This window comes from Gekko japonicus, unplaced genomic scaffold (genome assembly GCF_001447785.1).
Source record: "Gekko japonicus isolate JY-2015 unplaced genomic scaffold, Gekko_japonicus_V1.1 scaffold242, whole genome shotgun sequence".
Classification (NCBI taxonomy): domain Eukaryota; kingdom Metazoa; phylum Chordata; class Lepidosauria; order Squamata; family Gekkonidae; genus Gekko; species Gekko japonicus.
In genome coordinates, this window is record NW_015159717.1 from 796,775 (window position 1) to 818,476 (window position 21,702).

Below are 21,702 nucleotides of genomic sequence, written 5' to 3' on the forward strand. Positions count from 1 at the left end.
GGAGACTGCAGATTGGAGTACCGCTTGGCCCAAATGGGGGTGTTGGCTTGTGCGCACGTCCAGGGCATAATGCTTGATAAACGTATTTGGAGACTTCCAAGAGGCCGCATGGCAGATCTCTTCTAAGGGTACACCTTGAAGAAAAGTCATGGATGTAGAAATTGCTCTGGTAGAATGAGCTCTTGGAAGAACTGGTAATGGTGTCTTCTCCAGAAGGTAGCAGAAACTGATTACTTCTACCAACCATTTGGACAGTCTCTGAGTCAAGATCTTACATCCCAAGGAGTTGGGAGCGTAGGAGACAAACAAATGGGGATCCTTATGCATTGCACGCGTCCTATGCAGGTAAAAAAGGAATGCCCTCTTAACGTCCAAGGAATGCCAAAGACGGTCAATGTCCAACTGCAGGTTAGGATAGAAGTCAGGTAAGAACAGCCGTTTATTCAAGTGGAAGTCAGAAACCACTTTCAGTAGGAACAAGATGTCAGGGGATAAAGCTACCCCATCAGGCAAGAAGGTCAAGTAAGGCAGATCATGACAAAATGCCTTAAGGTCACTCACTCTCCCTGCCAATGTTATTGCTACTAAAAAGGCAGCCTTCCAGGAGAGCAGTTGGAGTTCACATGAGGCCAAGGGTTCAAAAGGCTTCCGAGTGAGGCAACGGAGGACTAAGGTAAGGTCCCAAGGAGAGGCAGGCAATCTGGATGGAGGATACAGGTGCAGCAAACCTTTAAGAAAACGCTCGGAGTCAGGGTGAGAAAAAACTGAAGCATTATCCAGTCTTTCATGGAAAGCAGAGATTGCGGCTAAGTAAACCCTTATAGACAAGTGGCTCAGTCCCACATCAGCTAAAGATAGAAATTTGAAAATACGGGGTAAGCCAGCCGAGGTAGTATCACCCAGAAACGGATGTAAAAACTGGAGAAATCTTTTCCATTTGTAAGCGTAAGATGAACAGGTGGTCGGCTTTCTACTATTAAGGAGGACCGAAGTTACTCGATCTGAGAACCGTTTCCACAAATCCTCCAGACTGTTAGTTTCAGGTGAGGGATGTTATGATGCAGGACCTGGCCTCCTGATGCCAGAGGGAGATTGGGTTCCCATGGGAGATGTAGAAAGGTCTGGTTGGACAGTTTGAGGAGCAACGGGAACTATGGTTGGCGAGGCCACCAAGGCGCCACCAGAATACAGTCTGGACATTGGCGCTTGATCTTGCCTAATACTCTTGTGAGGAGAGGGATTGGAGGGAACATGGAATTTCCCCATCCATGGAATGAGTACCCATCTCCCAATGCCAGAGGGTACGTTCCACCCTTCCAGCAAAACTGGGCGCACTTTGTGTTGAGGCGTGTGGCAAATACATCGACCTGCGGACAACCCCATTGACAGAATACTGGGAGTAGGTATTTCCAGTTGAGTTCTCACTCATGAAATGGAAGTGCGCCTCTGCTCAGAGCGTCCGCCTGGACATTTTGTACACTGAGAAGGTGGGTTGCGGCAGGCCACACTCCGTGACCAAGACACCAGTCCCATAGGCTGAGAGCTAACAGGCACAGTTAGTGAGACATTGTGCCCCCTTGTCTGTTTAAGTAAGCGAGGGCAGTTGTGTTGTCTGTCAGAACAGCCACTGCCCGTCCAGAAACTGCTGGGAGAAAGGAACGGAGCATGTAGAAAACTGCAAGAAGCTCCAGAAAGTTGATGTGAGTCCCCTGGAGGTTTGTGTCCCATGGGGATCCTACACAATGTCTAGCAAGGTGCACCCCCCATCCCCAGAGAGACACACCGGTGGTCAGAGTAATTGGTGCTGGCCTTTGGAAAGGAGCTCCCAACATTAAATTGGGAATTGACTGCCACCACTCCAAGTATTTCCTTACTTCGGCAGGCATGTTGAGTCGCTAGGACTGTGGGTGCCGGAACGGACTGAAGTTCTAGAGGAATCATAGCTGGAAAATACGCATTCTGAGCTTTGCCACTGGGATGACGGCTGTCGTTGCAGACATGAGGCTAAGTAGTCTCTGAATTTTGAGAGCAGTAGCAGTTGACAACGTCTGGAGGTGATGCGCCAACGCAGCCAGGGTGTGGGCCCACGCGAGAGGGAAGAACACCCTTCCTGCGATCGAGTCTATTGTAGCTCCTATGAAATCTACGCTCTGTGCTGGTACAAGGCTCGATTTTGCGTGATTGACACATAAACCGAGTGAGCCCAGGAGGTTGATGGTGTGATTCTTGTTTTTGGACAGTAGAGGCTCAGAGTCCACCACCAGTAACCAGTCATCGATATATGGAAAAATCATTATGCCTTGCAATCTGAGATGCAGCTACCATCGCCATTGTCTTTGTGAATACTCTTGGTGCTGCAGAAATGCCGAATGGAAGGACACGATATTGGTAGTGGTCTTCCCCAATGGTGAAATGAAGAAAATGCCTGTGGGCTGGCAATATATTCAGGTGAAAATAAGCGTTCTGCAAGTCTATCGTGGCCATCCATACCCCGAGTGTGAGAAGAGGGAGTATGTTTTGCAGCGAAACCATCCAGAATCTCCACTATGCGATGAATTCATTCAAGGACCTGAGGTCTAATATCGGTCAGAGATTCCCGTCTTTCTTCGGGACCACGAAGTAGTGGGAGTAAAAACCTTGGTCTCTCTCCACCGGTGGAACCGGTTCTATGGCAAGTTTTGACAGGAGCTGGAGCACTTCTAGACGGAGAGCTAGAGACGTCAGTGTATGGATGAAGTGCAGCACCAGAGGTTCCTGAACAAACTCTATCGCATAACCGTGGGTTATGACAGAGAGAACCCAAGAGTTTGATGTTATGCAATTCCAGAATGGGTAAAACGGAGTTAGACGAGTGGTGGACTGAAGGAGGCATAAGGACGACTGGCGGAAAAAAGCAGGGGAGTCAAAGAGACTGTTTGGAGTTTTCCCCCGACTTAGTTTTGTTCTGTTGCGGAGTCGATTGAAATCTAGACCGTGGGGCGTATTGAGGTCTAGATGAGGAGGGAGCCTGCTTGGACTTTCAGGAATCATCAGGGGATTGCCTGCTGTAGGGCCTGCAGTTGGAGTGAGACCATGTCCTCAATCTTTGAGGACGATAAGAAGAGGAGATCCCGAAACTTTTGGACACTTTAAGGCTCTTATCCATGTACTGTAATACTGTATCAGTGGTAGCATGGAATAAACCGGCTCCATCAAACGGTAAGTCCTCAATGAATGATCTGGTGTCTGACTGGAGGGAGGTTGTGCGAAGCCAGGAATGGCGATGGAGGGTGACAGCAGACATCATGGTCTTGGAAGCTGTGTCTACAGAATGTTTGGCCGAGTTGATGATCTGTCTGGAGAGCATCATTCCCGCCTTCTGCAACTTGTGAGCCTCGTCACGTTGTTGATCAGGTAAGAGGGCAAGTAGCTTGGACAGTTGTTCCCAAAGGGAGTACTCGTAACGGCCCATGCAAGCTAAGTAATTAGCCGTTTTGACGCCCAAAACGCCTGTGGAGTAGAATATATGGCCAAAGGTATCGAGTCTCCTACTCTGTTTTTCTGATGGTGTTGAATGAGTTTTCCTACTTTTTGAAGAAAGCGTGACCACCATCGAGTTGGATTTTGGGTGAGCGCAGAGGAATTCCGCACCTGCCTCTTGTATACGATACATGTGATAGAAATGTTGGGTTGAAATAGGGTTCGAAAAGGGTTGGTCCCAATGAGATTTCACTGCTTGCAGGAGAACATGGGTCATTGGTAGCGCAACTGCAGTAGAGGTATCAAGTTGGATTATGTCAAAAACAGCGTCATTGACTTCTGGTTGAGGTTGGAGCCAAAAATCCTAACTATAAATACACGTTGATGGGGTCCGAACTGGCAGAGACTGACCAAGAAAGAGATCTTGGAGTCGTAGTAGATAACTCACTGAAAATGTCAAGACGGTGTGTGACTGCAATAAAAAAGGCCAATGCTGTGCTGGGGATTATTAGAAAGGGTATTGAAAACAGAGCAGCCAATATCATAATGCCCCTATATAAATCAATGGTGCAACCTCATTCGGAATACTGTGTGCAGTTCTGGTCACCACACCTTAAAAAGGATATTATAGTTTTGGAAAAAGTGCAGAAAAGGGCAACTCGAATGATAAAAGGGTTGGAACACTTTCCCTATGAAGAAAGGTTGGGGCTCTTTAGCTTGGAGAAACGATGGCTGAGGGGTAACATGATTGAAGTTTATAAGATTATGCATGGGATAGAGCAGGTAGAGAAAGAAGTACTTTTCTCCCTTTCTCACAATACAAGAACTCGTGGGCACTCTATGAAATTGCTGAGCAGTCGGGTTAGAACAGATAAAAGGAAGTACTTCTTCGCCCAAAGAGTGATTAACACATGGAATTCACTGCCACAAGAGGTGGCGGTGGCTACAAGCATGGACGGCTTCAAGAGGGAATTAGATAAGCATATGGAGCAGAGGTCCATTGGTGGCTATTAGCCACAAGGTATAGATAGGGACTCAAGGGCAAGTGATGCTCTGTATTTTTGGTGCTTGGGGGGGTCCATAGTGTGAGGGCTCCTAGTGGCCTGGCCCCACTGCTGGACCTCCTGATGGCACCTGGTATTTTTGGCCACTGTGACAGAGTGTTGGACTGGATGGGCCATTGGCCTGATCCAACATTGGCTTCTCTTATGTTCTTATGTTGAGTGATGGCCAGCCCAAGGGTATGCGCCATGTGCCGGATTAGGTTGCCATAGGATCTGATGTCTTCAGAAGGCGAGATCGGCAAATCATCTGCAACCAGCTGCAATGGAGATGGATCCGAAGGAGTGGCTGGAGCCCGAGAACCATCATCCTCGGAGTCAGAACCTGAGCCATGAGAAAACGCATCTGGAGATGACAGCGCATTATGCACCTGGGCACCACCAAGTCGCGGCGAATGACATTGTGGTGGGGTTTCTCAATGCTGAGGTGTTGATATTGGCTGCTTCGGTAGTGATAAATGAAGTTCTGACATTGGCGTCAAGGGTTTGGTGGGCAAACTGGTGCTCACTGGACACGTCTCCTTCACCAGGGAACGGGTCCGGTGTGATCTCACCGATTGATGGTCCAGCTCTGGGTGATTATTTGGGGTCAGCCACAGAAAGGTGGAGGCCAGAGGAAATGTGCTTTAACAGTATTGGTACTGTCTGTGATCGCAAGGTACCATCACTTGAGGTTGTGGTAGCGAAAGGGGAGTCACAGTTGCCTGCGATGATCGACGGCAAGGTCTCGGCGGTGAACTGCTGTCACAGGAGGAGGAACAATGAAGTTTTCGTTTTTGTCTCTGTCGACCCTCGACCCCGACCGGTGATTGAGACCGAGAGCGTGCTAAGGAACGAGAGCTAGGAGGATCCAATAGGTGGCCAGAGACTGGGACCTCTTCCACTTTGAGGTCAGTGATATGAACATCCAACGGTATCGATGCTGACGTCGATACAGGAGGTTGCTGGATGGGCAATGCGAGGAGCAGGGCAGGCAGACTGGAGGTTGTTGGATGGGCAATGCGAGCAGGGCAGGCAGGGTGGCAAACACCTTGGTAGGGTCTGGTGATACCGGGCGAGCAGTAGTCGTTGCCGGAGTCGCAACCGGAACAGCAGTGCCGAGGACAGAAGCCTTGGAGCCAGTCTTAAGGTGTTTATGTTTGACCTTAGTGTGGCTCTTGTCCTTCTTCTTCACTATCGGTGTAGAAGGCACTGAGTGACTCTCAGGCAGCCTAACTTTCAAAGTGGATGTTGAAGCTGCCGATGGTGTAAAAACCGAAGCCTCTGACAATCGAGGTCAATCTGTCGATCGGTGTCGATCGATTGGCACTGACTGAGGTCAATCCATCAATGTCGATGCCGTATCAGTTGAAGTGGAGGCCATCAGTTGCGGACGGAGCGCAGACTCCAATGAAGCCACCTGTAACCTTGCCGCCCTGTTTTTGCAGGTCTGGTTCGAAAATTTTGCACAGTGGGTGCAGGAGTCCGGCTTGTGCGATTCACCCAAGCAAAGGAGGCACAAAGAGTGTCCATCTGGAGGCGCTAATTTGGACCCACAGCGGGTACAGCGCTTGAAAAAGCCCCAACACTTTGCCATAGACTGGGCACAGTGTGAGGGGGAAAACGGGGGGGGGGGATCCGAAAACAGTTGGAGGAAAAAAGACGACTAAGGTTTTGTGGGTTTTTTGATAATAAGAAAATATACATAGAGAAACAACGATAAGAAGAAAAGACTAAAGAGAAAAAGAGCTGAGGAGAAAAAATTTCCTCACAGAAGTTCCCAGACTGGAGCAGAACTGACTGATCAACGCAGCGGTCAGAAAAGAACTGGGGAGCCTTGGAGTGAACTCTTGTAGAACAAATTTTGTCAAAAATAGATCGGAGAACAAAATCTTCCAAGTTCCCGAATGATGTCTCCAATGTAATGGATAAAAAGGAACTGTATGGAAAAGGTATAATTCCTCCCCCTTGAGTTTCTGCAATTAAAGCCCATATGCCTAAGGGAGGGGTTTTTTGCACCTACTTTGTAGATCTAGATGTTTTCAAAACTGTTGCTCTATGTAGGTGCAAAGCCCATCAAAGTGATGCACAGGGACCAGAAATAAGTAATGCAACATTTCCCAGCTCATAATGCACGGGTATTTTCTCAGGTTGTTCTCTCAGAGTCTCAAATTAATGCTCACAATTAAACACAGGAAGTTTCAACCCTGTACACTGGCTCTTCATTTGCAGAAACAGCTTTTACGTAGTCATCATACTAGGCCAGGCATCTTGGAGCTGTTGATAGCCAGTTTGGTGTAGTGGTTAAGTGTGCAGACTCTAATCTGGGAGAACCGGGGAGGGGAAGGGGAAGGAGTTTGTAAGCCGCTCTGAGACTCCTTTGGGTAGTGAAGGGTGAGGTATAAATCCAATCTTCTCCTCCTCCTCTTCCTCCTCTTCTTCTTTTTGGTTAACTGTTTATTATTCCTGAGAACAAAGTTGAACAACCCTGCACTGAAGGCCAGGGAAGGGGGTGATGGCCGTCATTCTCCATGAATCTTTCCATTTTTGCAGGTTCCCTGTGCAAACTATAGTTGGTATTGTTTGTGCCTTATAGCAAGCTCCAGAGGTAGACAAGACATTCAACTTATTTACCAGTCACCTAGTTCTCTGCTGGGGTACCATCTGACTGGGAAGTGGCAATATTGGGCCTTGGTGCTGGAAACAACCATTGGTTCACCTGGGTGATTTCAACATTCAATGCTGATGTCTCCATTTCTGGGCATATCATCCCATTTCATAACATCCTTGGCTGCTAGAGGTCTCTCTCAGGTCATTTTGAGCCCTATGCATAATGGACATACTTCAGACTTAATTTCTCGCACTACATCTCTGGAAGAACTGGTTTGGGGGCTCCATGTGGCCTGACCCCTGCCTCGTAGAAACACTGATGCTTTGCAGAAGTGAGAGATCAGTTAAAATGATCCACTCATGAAGACTAATGGATCTGATTGCTTTCCAGAATGACATTTGACAGCTCTGGCACCTTGGATTACTACAAAGCTAGATACTATGAGGAGAGCCGTGAGATATCTGGAACAGCATTTATGGAAAACTCAAACTAAATTCGACAGTGTGCTATGGAGCTCACTGGAAGACCTATGAGGTGGTGGTGATGGTGGTGGTAAAGAAATAGTACTTCACTGCTACAATTGCATCAGCTAGTTTGTGTCTAGCTCTGTTGTTTAAAGTATTTAGGCTCTTATTGACTCCAAACGCAGAGTCCTTAAATTCCCAGGAACCAACTAATAGTTGGGACACTTGCTGAGAATATCTCTCAAATGTGTTCTGATTTAGATGTTGACTGTCATATAGATGAGATGCTAGAAATGGCCAGTACACAGTCTGGTCTGTTTATAGAGCATTACTCTGGCCTGGTTAAAACAATGGACATCAACACAATCCCGTGATCTGTGAGAGCTTGTACTCTGGATTTTTGCCCATCCTGGTTACTGAAATGAGGTACAGATCATGTCAATGAGTCCCTGATGCCCATCATAAATCACTCACTGTCTCAAGGCAACTTTCCTTGGTCCCTGAAACAGGTGGCCATCTGCCTGCTTAAACTAATGCTAGAGAAGAATGATGTGGCCAATTATCACCTAATTTGCCCTTCCTAGGCAATATGAAAGTGTGATGGTAAAACTCCTTCACATCTTCCTAGGTGACTCATCTGAGCTAGATCACTTTGAGTCTGGCTTCAGGCCAGGCTATGGGGCAGAGATGGCATTGGTTGCTTTAGTCCATCTCTTTCTTGCTCTTACTAGATTTATCAGAAGCTTTCAATACTGTGGACCATGCCATTTATTGAGGCATTTGGGAGTAGAAGCAGGGATTAAGGGAGATGCTTTGGATCAATTTAAATAATTTCTTTTGGGAAGGACCTAGATATTTGCTATGGAAGACCAGCTGTCATTAGTGTGAGACTTACGTGGTTCTACAAGACTCAGCCTTATCACCCCATGCTATTTAATCTCTATGTAAAGCCTTTAGGAGTAAGCATTTGTAGTTTTTGAGTAGATAGTCATCAACATGCTGACAACACCCAGCTCTGTATTTCTTTATCCAGATCCCCTTGTGATGCTGCAGAACTCCTGAACCAGTCCTTTACTGCTGTGGTTAAATTACTAAAGGCGAACATGTTAAAACCGAATCCTGATAAGACAGAGGTAAAGCTGGTTAGAAAGGCTGAGGTCTTGAAGGAAATTATGCTTGTCACTTTTGATGGGGTGCAGTTGACACTCACTGACTCAATAGAGCGTAGAGGGGATACTGGATCTAGCATTATTGCTATGGTCACCTTGAAGTTAGACTACTCTACATGGGTCAGCCTCAATGTCAACTCAGAAACTTCAGCTGGTAAAGAGTGCGGAGCCTAATAGCTATTGGGCACTAGGGGGGAACATGCATGTTCCACCCATTCTGCACTCACTCGATTGGTTAACAATCAGTTATCGAGTTCAGGTCAAGGTACTTACTGGACCACCACTCCTGTTATGCTCTTCCACAACACCTTTGCCCATCTGAGCAGCCTTCTGAAGGTGTCATGCTTCAAATCAGTAAGATCAGCAACTGCCTGTTCACATGCATTCTCTGATGTGGGTCTTATGTTGTGGAATAGAATGCCTGAGGAGTCACAAAGCCTCCCACACTTCTAACAATCCACAGAATGTGCACAACAGTAACATTCAGGAGGGTATTTAAGGGGATTAGAATTGTAGAAGAATTAGGAAGGTGCTTTTATAATTAGGACTGTAGTCTACTGCAGTTATTGGTGGTACTTCCTTGCTTTCATTGCATAGTTTTCATCCTTTGCACTTCCACTTACTATATTGTTTATAGCATACCTTGCATTTGGCAGTTGGTTGTTCGCATTGCCTCACAGGTTTGTTGCAAGGATAAAAGGGAGGAGAGGATGATGTAACTTGCTTTGGGTCCCCTACACAAGTTGGGGAGAATAGTGGGGTATAAATAAATAAACTTGCTTTGAGATATTATCAAAATAATAAACATTCAAGGGAAGTTGATTAAAAGAAATACATATACAGTATGCAAATTAGAAATCCTACCTTTCAATTGGATTCAAGCAGAGATGAAGATGTAAACATACCTTGCTAATTCAATTAAAAACTCAAAATGATATATTAATGCCTCCAACTTTTACTTTTATAATCTTTTAAACTCTGTCAAATGTAGCTAATATTTACATGTTGACTTTAACCATACCTAGCAGACCAGGCCTTGGAGTAGGTTAATTGCATAGGAAGATTTTACTATGTTTACATTTTTATCTTAAATTAATTTTTTTAAAGCACAGTAAAGAGTCTGAGGACAAATTATTCAACTGTTTATCATACATAAGACTGCATGACTATAATACAAAGGGCTTGTCTTTTCATTTAACGTTACAATATACACAGCAAGTCCGGACTAGATCTTACAATCTGAACACAGGTATTTAACCTTTTCCATGCTGTTTATGTTTACAATGCACAGAAGTCCTGTAACCAAACTGTGTAGTAAAGCACACAAAACTGGACTGTAACATAACACAGTATGCAGAAGCACTGAAGTTTATGATTTTTCATTATGTAGGCTTAAAAACAGTTTTAATTTTTGGTGCTTGCTAAGGTGTGGCAACCAGCACAGGAAAAAAAACAAAAACAAAACAAGTTACCCATATTTGTTACCCTTATATTCCTAGACAGCAGTAAGTACTGGATTCCTTTTTGTATTGCTAAGCTCAGTGTTCCATTCCAAGGATGAGAGCCTTTCAGTCACTGAACTGTTTTGAACTACAGAAGCACAAAAATGCTTCAATCACAGGCTTGACATTTCAGTACAAAAGAAATATGGATCCCTTGATTTTTAAAAAAGGTTGATTTACAAAAATTGGTAATTCCAAAAGAATTCTTTCACACTTACACTATATTCAGCCTCTCTGCTGCCATTATGAGGAATGGTGAAAAAGAATACTTTTTGTTCAGAAGAAATGACCTAGTTGGTCACATAGAACTGACCAGTATAAAGTACATGGTTTTCTGCTGAATGACCTTTTTAAAAACTGGTTTAGTGGCAGAGGTAGATTACTGCTTTTGTTAACACATAAAGGGGAAATAGCGTTAACCAGGGCTAGATAATAATTTCCTTGTCCCTATTTCCAAATGTAATTTACTATGTTTTATCCATAATTTAAAAATTTTAAATGGGTCCAGAAATATAGCAACTGCCAAGCTGACTACGTTACATTAAGGCAGCAGAACCTCAAAATTAGGCACCTGTTGAATACAGCCTGCTAACCTCAGGTCACATGAGCTTTTTGCTTTACTCATACTAGTGTTTTGGACCTATTCATGCAATCAAGGTCTTGCCTTCAAGTTTACATTTATGCTAATAAGGAATACAAGAATCAACTGTTGGTTTCATAGCTTCTGGATCTAGTGTCCCTTTTACTTTCAGAAGCCTGAACACATTTATAATGTAACAGATGTTATAGTTTTGAATTAGATGTTGATCTATCTTGTTCAGCACACAGACTGCTTTAAATGTATTGGCTATGAATTCAACAACAGTTCCAGTTTTGTTTAAGCAATAGTACAGCCATAATTTTCAACTGACATTTAAAAATGGTCTAGTTACACCTTGTGTCAAAGTGCAGAACTGCTACATTATTGGTTACAGACATCTATGTGCTATAAAAACAGCTTTGGTACAATAAATTATCAAAAAGAAAATAAATTTTTGTAAAATTCACAGCATAATTGTGAGGCAAAAAAGCAGTCACATAAAATTCTGCATTTTTAAAATGTTCAGGATGAACAGAAGACATCTTTGTGCAGAAGTAATGGTGGAGAAACCACGTGCCCAGAAAAAGCAAAAGAAAGAAAGAAAAGAATGGGGGGAGGGGGGGAGAAAAGCAGGAAGGGACACAGTTGTAGCTATTTCCATCAAAAGCAAACCACTACTCCTGTGACCTTCAACCAATAAGGAAGTCAACTTTATGACACACGCAAAGTGACCTTGCAATACCTTACAATAAGTGGATCACAAAAGTCTATTTTAAAAGAAAGGCCTCTTGAATTACCCATTCTCTGTGTTTTCAGCATTAAGGACTGTCTGCAAAAGCATGTCCAAAAGTGATTGCATCTGAAATGGTAGGCTCTTCTAACTTAGAGTCCAAATCCATAAGGCCAAAGGTTATCCCAAAGACCACCACTTACGACTTCCCCTGGACTGGCCAAGACCAACCTGTTGATTGCTTCTCAGTGCACCTTAGTTACAAGACCAGTCATATTCCACTACTAGCTGATTGTTGTCTCAAACACAAGAGACATAGAATCCCATTATAACTGCTGCTTTGATTCTCAGTAGGTTCAGATAAGGAGAGTCCTGATTACCGCAATTTAGCATGCTTAGTGTGCCTTATGAACACCATTACAACTGTCCCTTATTATATCTGAAGATTATATTTTGTAACCTGAAGGTCTCTCTTCCTTACAGTACTGCATTCCCATGCTCATGTGTGTTTGGGAAACTAGACTGTGTATTACTCCTCCCCCCTTTAAAAACAAACAAACCCAAAGGTCCATTTGTATGATCCTGAATAGTGCCTTTAAGAAGCTGTTTGCAACTAAGACCGATATTTGAACATTTATTCTGGTATTAGAAGGGGGAAAAACTATGACTTGGTTGTGGTAATTAAAATAGGGGCAAAGGAGGTTCTTACCTCCTCAAAACTATGTAGGATTGGTCTGGACATGGCTCTAAAAACTTCAGTGTCCCTTTGCAATCTGTTCAAGTTTAAAAAAATAGTCAGCTTTGCTCTCCTATAGCGGTTCAGTAAGTCTATCTCCTTCTGATTCAAGCAGCTTTGCACTTTTTTGGAAAAACACCACTTCTATAAAAACACACAAGAAACAAACTTGTTTCAATTTAGTCACGAGCTAGCCACAGGACTTTGCTGAACACAAACTCCTGTCATGGGAGACTCTTCTCTATCAATTCCCTGCCTCATTGCAAGGTGTCCTTCAGTCATGTAATGAGCAGGACCTGTATTAGCAGAAAACTGGTATGTGGGATGTCCTGCTATGCCAGTTTCTTGGCGTGGATTAGAGTAGACTGTTAAATTGACATCCATAGCTCCATTTTGTCCGAAGTCCAATGTATTAGCAGCCACTGGGCGGTTCTGATAGGCTTGATTGCCTTGATTACCAGTTGAGGAGGAAGATGTAGAGGAAGAAGTAGTTGAGGAAGACAGGGATGTCATGGAGTGGTGACTATGACCCACCTCCATAGAATCCTGGGTGGAGGAGCTATTTGTTGGAGAATTGTAGACCCTTGGCCTGGTCCGACTAACCAAGGCCTGTTGTCCATGATGGTGGTGGTGGTGGTGATGGTGGTGGTGGTGGGAGGTGTTTCCATGGTGATGATGTAATGCATTCTGTTGCTGAGGGGTTACATGGAAAGAGGTTTCTTGAACCGGATGCGTTTCAACAGTGACTTGCGTTGGAGCTTCAGTGCCCGTCCAACCAAGAGGAGGAGGAAATTGCTGTCGAACCTATTATTAAAAAAAGGCTTGTGGTAATTTTTTTCTATTAAAATATTTATATTTCAACTTTTGATACAAATTTACAAGGTGGCTAACAAAAGCTGAGTAAAAGCCAACATGCAAATTAAAACCACATCAAAATAAGACAGCTCATAAAACTGGAAGCCAGTCAACAAGCAAATTGCACTCAATCATAACTTAAACACAGGGCACCCCAAAAACTCTTGGCCTGTTGCCTAAAAGCACAACATAGCAGCATCATGAAGCTTATTGATACCTTTCCCATGAGTTCTCAAAAATATATATAAAAGTTAAAATGAATGCTTATGAACTATAAACTATGCTTTGCAATGACAGTAGTATTTTCCCTCGGGAGAACAGGCAGGCTTTAGTTCAAATTTGCAAATGAACCCAACACTCATACATTCCTAGATGTCATAAGAGTGGCTTGAATGGTAAGAGACTGGAAAACAATTGGCCTAGAACTCACTATGACTTCACCTGACAACTATGAAGTAATAAATTATACAAGTGGGCAATGTCCTTCCTAGAAAGAAAAATGAACACCTAGTTTAAGACAGGATGACTAATTCTGTATAGGTAAAACATGATTTGATGCTATCTGAAGACAGCTATCTGGGTTCAAGGAAGAGAGCAGGTGGAAGAAGTGGTTTCTTTAATAATGAAGTGAAGTCATAAAGGGAACAAGCCACATATAATACACAGTGCCTTTGTAGGGACTCTTGGGGACAGACAAAATCAGTTGGTAGTCCAGTGGGGCCATCTATACTTTAGAGCATGAAGCCCATGCACAGGGAGTAAACGGGGTTGTACTTACATGTAACTGTTGTTTGATTGATCTGTGCACAGGCACACATGCAACTGAGCATGTGTGCTGTACTGCCACGGAGGTTTTACTAGAAAGCTCTTCTCTTCTAGCACTTTCTAAAGCACAAGGAGTACTCCTTCCCCTAGTCTTTCCTCACTGCTGTGAAGCAGAATACCAAACTAGTGTCAAAGCGACCCACAGCAGAGAAAGGAGAGAGGGATGTGTGTCTGCACAGAAGACCACTCAATGAACCACCATTACAGGTAAGTGCAACCCCATTTTCATTATCATAGCTTCTGTGCAGTCCCACATGGGAGAATAGCAAGCTCACCTGACAAACTGCAGGAGGATGTGGGCTGTTTAGTGGAATAAAGTCTGCAACACTGCTCTTCCCACAGCTGCCCTGCTTCTGGAATCAATGCCAATTGAGTAGTTCTTCACATACGTTGAGGGGGACGACCAAGCAACAGCAACCGAAACCTTGCTGAGGATGGCTGCAGAAGACATGTGCCCTGGTGGAGAGCGCTTTCACAGGAAAAGGGCAAGGGGTCCTGGACCTGGTGCATGTGTGTTTGGCGGCAGAACTGAAGGGACTCGCCCCTTACTGGGAACCAGAGAAGCGAACAAATAAATGCTGATCTTTGCAAAATTTCTGTGTTCTTTGCAAGTAAAATAGTAAAGTCCTCCTCACATTTGGTGAAAGGAGTCCATGCTCCTCTTCAGTATAGGGAGAAGGGGAAAAGATTGGCAATATAATATCCTGTGCAAGGTTAAAAGCTGACACCTCTAGAGATGGGTGTGAAGCAGGAAAATGAAGTTAGGTTCATGATTCATGGCATGCTCAGTTTGCGAACCACAGACCATCAAGAACTTTTTGGCACTATTTTTTATTTATTTATTTATGCTTTCGACTTGTATCCCGCTCGAACCCCGAGGGGTCTGAGCGGCTTACACAATTTCATTTATCCCTATCTATGGCCACATTGTCAGGGGTGGGGACTGCCCTACCGGCACCCAATGGTGGGACTCGCTGTTCTTCGGCTTGGCTTCGGCTCGGCCCGGCTTCGGCTCTTCTTCTTCCAGTGGCCTTCGGAGTCGGCAGTTTTTTCCGGCGGGCCCATCTGGCACATGGTTCGCTTCAGCCTGGCTCCAGCTATGTCCTTTAGGCTCCGCCGCGCCTGCGCTTCTACGTTCCTGCGCCTTCTGGCTCCGCCTCCGCCATCATCTGATCCACCGCTGGTGTTGCGCCTCCTTGCCATCACTGCTCGCTACTTCACTCATCGCTGCTGCTCGTTGCCGCCCCGCCGCTGCCAATGCCCCCACCAAGCCTCATGATGGAGGGGGGTGCCCCCTGCCACCTAGGGCAGGTACCCATTTATCTACTCGCTGTTATTTTGCTTTCGAACCGCTGGGTGGGTGGGAGCTGAGACTAGGGCCGGGAGCTCACTCCGGCCGCGGTGGGTCTCGAACAGCCATCCGCTCCCACTAAATGCACTGGTTCAGTTCGTAAGGTTTGTAACGCCGTAGAACTGGGTCCTAGAGACACCAAACGTGCAGGGGAACTCCAGCTGACTGTCCTCTACCTGCCCTCCAAGTTTGGTGAAGACTGGATTTATGGGGTCCAAGTTACAGCGCCCCAAAGAAGGTGCCAAGAAAATGCTTTCTGCGGAAATGAAAGGCTCCATTTCAGAAGTGTATAGAATGGACCCTGTGCTAGACAGAGGCATCAGACTCTCAGATGACTTCCCCCTGATGCTCGTCTACATGCCCTCCAAGTTTTGTGAAGATTAGATTTAGGGTTTTAGAGTTATGGCTCCCCAAAGAAGGTGGAAGCTTGGACTGAAGCTGGCTTAGACCAGACTGAATTGGCAGTCTCAAGGAGTTCAGGCAGCATGGGTAGTACCACTTGCCCCAACAAGGTGGAGTAGGTGACCTAAAGAATGGGATCTGATGGCTTTGGGGGGTGGTCAGTATTTGTGTTTGTGTGCTTGTGTGCCTGGAAGTTATGGCTGACTTCTGGCAAACCCTAGTGGGGCTCAGATGTTTCAGGAGACAGCTTATTATTGCTGGCCTCTGCATCCCAGCCCTGGTATTCTTTGGTGGTCTCCCTTCCAAGTACGTACCAGGATAAGCCCTGCTTAGCTTCCAAGATCTGACAAGATCAGGCTTACCTGGGATATCCAGGTCAGGGCCAAGCAGACAATGTTCAATTGAAGGACCGTCACCATTCTTGTTAACTGCTTAATATAGACTAGAGTCATAAATCTTCCATAAGGGACACTGGAGGGAGATCCCTCACCTTCTTGTCCAGGGATGGATCAGAGGCAATGTTGAAAATGGCATCAGAGCAGCCAGAAAACTCTTCCTCCATCAAAAACCTCCGACAGGAAAGGTAGTTAGTGCCGATGACATTCTGATGGGGTCAGAGTCAACGAATGTCAGCTTCAGAACCATCTGTAGAAACCACATCAGTTGGTTGGATGGTAAGCCTCACTGGTAAAATGGGCATCAGGGAGGGGAACAAGGCAGTTGCCAAACATAGGAGCAGATCCAGGAGGATCCTGAGATGACATCTTCTTCTTAGTTTTAGGGCCCACAGGAGCTGGGGGTCTGATCATCTCAAACTCATCCTCAGAACCAAAGGAGCTGTCAAGACATTTAATGTGAGGCTAAGGTACACAGGGTACCTGCAAAACACTCTCAGGTTCAGGGACAGATTTTCTGACTGGCAGTGAAAAGCCTGCTGGATCCAAACAGTGTATGCACTTCAAGTTCCATTTCCTCGAGGCAGTTCCAAAGAACTTCTCAGAACTAAGGCAGAGTGGTGCAAATGGCATGATGTTGATTCTGCAAGAGAGGCTGACGGCACTGACACCATAAAGGGTGTATGGGCCTCTTTTTCACCCTCAGTGGGGTGAGGCAGCTTTGGGAGCTTGCAGTGCCTTCTCCCACAACACCATTTTAAATCTTGCAGCCCTCTCATGTTGGGCCTCTGGGGTGAATGGAAGATCTGTCTCACTTACTGCGAATCCAGGGGTGGGGCATTCTCAACTTCTGGGAGAAGCTCCTCCCTATAGACAGGCAGGGTTGTCAATCTTTGTGCAATTCCTGGAGGGAAGGGGCTTCTCTCTCAGATCTCAGTCTGCTCCCAAAGCAGTATAACTTCCTCTCCCAAACATTTATACAAAAACCAAGAACAAACCTCCAACAAACAGTTGAGGAAAAAAAGACATAACCGCATGGAGGCACAAACATAATGTAGAAACGACTCCCAGAGAACCTCACCAGGAAGAGGAAGGACAGAAGGAGGGCAAGGAAGCCCTAGGTTCGGACAGCATACCTACTCTGTTCCAAGGAAGTGACTGCCCCACCCTGGACCACCGAGAAGGAAGATTCATGGTAAGTGATACAAACCAGTGGTCCAGGGTGGGGCAGTCTGAACTTTTGGGACATAGAAAAGCAGTGTGCCCCAGGGAGGTAAGAGACTTGGCTTTCAGATTGAGAAGGCACGCTGTAGGACCCTTCTTTCAAAGGCAGCCCCCATAGAGGCTAATTTATCAATCCTGTAATGCCTGATGAAAGAGTAGACAAACATCTAGGTGGCAGCCTTACATATGACTTCTAAGGAAGGAAAGAATCTGTAGGCTGCAGAGGTTGCTGTCCCTCTGAGGGAGTGTGCCATAATGCCTGGAGAAGGGTCATGATCTTTGGACTTGTAAGCGAGGGTACAGCCTCTAACCCATCTACTAATGGTAGAAGTAGATGCTCTGTGCCCTAGGGAAGGCTTCCTGAAAGAGACAAGCATAGAGTCAGTCCTACAAAAGGGCTTAGCCTATTAAGGTAGAAGCTCAGGGCCCTCTTAACATCCAAACAATGCCATTCCTTCTTCTGAGGGTGCTTGGGACTAGAGGAGAAGGAGGGGAGGACCAGGTCCTCTGACATATGAAAGGCTGAGTTTACCTTTGGGACAGAGGTCAGGTCTGGACAGAGCACTACTCTATTGCTATGAAAGACACAGAGCTCTTTGTTCATGGGGAGAGCTCCAAGTTCTGACACCCTCCTGGCCGAAGTGGTACTGACTAGAAAGATGGTTTTAAAGGTAAGCTGTTTGAGAGGATAAGCAGCCATTGGCTCAAATGGAGTCTGAGAGAGAACCTTGAGCACTACATTCAAGCTCCATGTAGGGAAATGATGAACCTGAGGTGGATTGATCAAGGAAGTGCCCCTTAGAAACCTCTTAACATGCGGGTGCTGGGATAAGATCCTCCCTTTCTTAGTTCCCAATGGTGGAAATGGCTGCCACCTGTCTTTTCAATGTACTAGTAGACCTTTGTCCAAACTTTCTTGGAAGAAGGTGACAATGTCTCCCACTTTAGTTGTAAGGGGCTTTAGCTCATGCTTGGAACACTATAACTAGACCTACCATGAGTTATTATAAACCCTGTTAGTGGAACCCTTCCTGGAAGTTATCAGTGTTAATAACCCTATCCAGGTATCCTATTTGTTTGAACTGCAACTGCTCAACCACCAGACTGGGGGTGAATGAGGGCTCCCTGTTGAAGGAGGTCCTTCCTGATGGGGAGACGCCAGGGCTTTGTGACAGACAGTCTCCGTAGGTCCTGGAACCAGCACCTCTGTGGCCAGAATGGTGCAACTAGCACTACTTCTGCCTTGAAGTCTATTATTCTCTGGATCACCCTTTGGATTAGCTGCATGGGAGGAAAGGCATACAGAAGCTGATTTGACCTGTCACAGCTTAGGGTGTCTACCCCTATGGCTTGTGGAGACCTTGTCCTTGAAATGAACTGTGGAACTTGGTAGTTATGCTCAGTGGCAAAAAAGGTCCACTTCTGCCTTGCTGAACTTGAGGCATATCTGCTGGAAGGTTACCTTGTTCAGCATCCATTCTGCTTGATTTAGAACCCTCTGACTGAGCCAGTCCACTAATGTGTTGACCTGTCCTGCCACATGAACAGCCTTGATTGACCTCAGATGGGTCTCTGCCTATTGCATAATCAGCTTTGCTTCTGTGTGGAGTAACCTGGATTTGGTACCCCCCTGGATTTTGACATAAGATTTGGCTGTCATATTGTCTGTGTGAACTAGGAAGTGCTTCCCTGTTAGGAGATCCTGGAAGGACAGCAGCCCTAGCTTTATTGCCCTGAGCTCCAGAAAGTTGATGCTTTGTGAAGACTCTTCCTGAGACCAGAGGCCCTGAGCCATTGTCCCCTGTGAGTGGGCCCCCCAGCCAGTGAGGCTGGCATCTGACGTCATTATCATCCAGTTCCTGGAGCAGAGTCCCCTCCAAAAACCTGGCAGATTTTGTCCACCACTGGAGTTCCTGAATCAGGGATCCAGGTAATCTTGAACTGCTTGTCAGCCATGAAATCCTGGAAGGATAGGAGGATGAAACTGGGACCATGACAACATCCTGACAAGACACCATCATTCCTAGAAACCTCGCCAGGGACATCACCTCCACTTGGGACCGACGAGTGATCTCCTGTATTGAAGTTAGGATCTTCTCCTGTTTCTCCTGTGATAGGAACTCTGTCCTGAGCCGTGTCTATTATGACCCCTAATGGAAGACCCTCTGAGATGGAGACAAGCTGCTTTTCTCCCAGTTAAGGATGAACCCGAGATCCTGGAGGCATGAAACAGTTCAACGTACATCCTCCATCTCTGTTTAAAGTTTTATTTATTTATATTTATATCCCGCACCTCTTTGCCATAGCTAGCTCAGGGCGGCTAACAACATTTTAATAAACAATACATTAAAAATTCAATATATATTAATGATGTTGAGGAGAGTGGGATCTCCTCAGAGAGTAGGATCTATTTAAAATGTCGTCCAAATATGGGAAGATGGACATTCCCTGGGTTCTCAGGTGTGCTATCAGTGAAACCAAGACTTTGGTGAACACTCTTGGTGCTGTTTTGAGGCCAAAGGGAAGAGTGCGGTACTGAAAATGAAGACCATTGTATGAAACGTGCAGGAACCTCCGATGCAACTTCTGAATTGGGATGTGCAAGTAGGGCTCTAACAGATTAACTGATGCCAGAAAATTTCCTTTTTGGATGGATGATACTATGGACTTGAGCGTTTCCATACTGAACTTTTCCTTTCTTATCATCCTGTTTAGCCATTTGAAGTCAAAAATGGCCCTCATGGCCCTGTTCATTTTGAGACTATAAAAAAGACTGAATAAACCTTAAGGTTTTTTGGGCCTCTGGCAAAGGCTCTGTCACCCCGATGTTTAGTAGGTTTGGTACGGCCTTGAGGAGAAGGTGTTTTTGTGGAGAATGATTTCTTAGGACTTGTAGAAATTTCTTAGGAGGCAAGGAACAGAGTTTCAGAGAGTAGCTGTTTGACACTGTATCTAAAACCCACTTGTCGCCCACTGTGGACTCCCAGTGAGCCGCAAAAAATTGAAGATGACCTATGTTTGGTGAGTCTGAGCCCCTGTGGTAGTCATGCTGAAGAGCTCTTCTTGGAACCCCGTGGGCTCTGTCCTATTGTTTTGGTAAAGGAGGAACTATTGCCACCTGACTATTTGGGCTGCCATCTTCCTTTGAAAGGCCTAGATACTTGAAATCCTGAGGTATGCTTGAATTCACAAAAGGAAGAAAAGCGTATCTTGGGCTTGCTGTCTTTCTTGCAGGAAGGCAGCGACCTCTTCTTATCTTTATCCTCCACCAGATATCTATCCATACCTTCCCTGAAGAGATGTACTCCTCTGAATGGTATGCTAGCCCCTCTGGCTTGGGACAAAGGATCCACTTTCCAGCTGCAAAGCCAAGTATTTTGTCTGGCAATGACATCTGAAGCCATAGCCCTGGCCGAAACTTGGACTGCGTCCAGCAAAGCATCCACAGAGAAAGCTGCTGTGAGGGCAATCTTCTTTAGTTCATCCGTCAGTTCTATATCTGCTGCTGAGAGGTCTGAAGCCCAAGAGTAGATTGTCTTATCAAAAAGGGTCCTTACTGTGGACACCCTGAGGGAAGTCAAGAAAGGTTCAAAATTCTTACGCAAGGACTGTTCAATCTGTTGCAGGGATCCTTGGGGAGACTATCTGCTTACACAAGTAAAACAGCACTGGAGTGCAGAATAGCCACATAATCATCCACTAGTGATAGTTTGAAGTATTCTGCTGCATCTGGCACCAGGGAATAGAACTTGAAGGTGATAGGATGGTTTGACTTAGGTCTGACTGGTGACTCACATTCGGTCTTGACCACCTTATCGAACACAGCTGGGAATGGAATCCCAAGGGGAAATGACCCCACTTTTGGGAAGGCTCTAGCAGAACCAGCTGGTTTGCTCAGGTCAGGGGCTTCCACCTCTTTGCTGTTGAATGGAATTTCCAAAATGCACAAAATGGAAGAATCTTGTAGAAAACTTCCTGTGGGAAAAGATGAGTCTGCATGGTGGTGACCACAGATTTTTCTTCATCTGATAGCTCATCCTCTTCCTTAGGGCTGGATTCTCTGCTATGCCTGGCAGAATGATCTAATTGCCTTCTTTTAGGTTGAGAAGGAAAGTGGGAGATTTTATGTGCACCAACTACTGATGCACTACTAGAGGGAGATTGATGTCCAGATCTCTTAGGAGACCTAGAGGAGTCCCTCAAGTTAAGAATAGCCTGAGAAATGGCTTCTCTAATTTCTCTCAGCATTTACCCTGTCCCGGTTCAGGGATCCTGGGACGTAACCCACAACCCCCAGAGACCCCAATGACACCAACTCACCCAGGGAACCGGCAGACCAAGAAGACCCCGCCTCGCCGA

General features: G+C 45.6%; 1 protein-coding gene across 2 annotated transcripts in view; it reads right to left on the bottom strand.

Annotated features, from left to right (window-relative positions):
* Nucleotides 1-11,688: 11,688 nt before the first annotated feature.
* Nucleotides 11,689-21,702, bottom strand: part of DYRK1A (dual specificity tyrosine-(Y)-phosphorylation regulated kinase 1A) — a 120,860-nt gene continuing 110,846 nt past the window's right edge. For both annotated transcript variants that reach the window (XM_015418958.1, XM_015418886.1), the window contains exon 11: nucleotides 11,689-13,095. In XM_015418958.1, coding sequence (XP_015274444.1) covers nucleotides 12,475-13,095 — 621 coding nt within the window. In that variant the 3' untranslated portion in view covers nucleotides 11,689-12,474. The remainder of the gene's footprint in view (nucleotides 13,096-21,702) is intronic.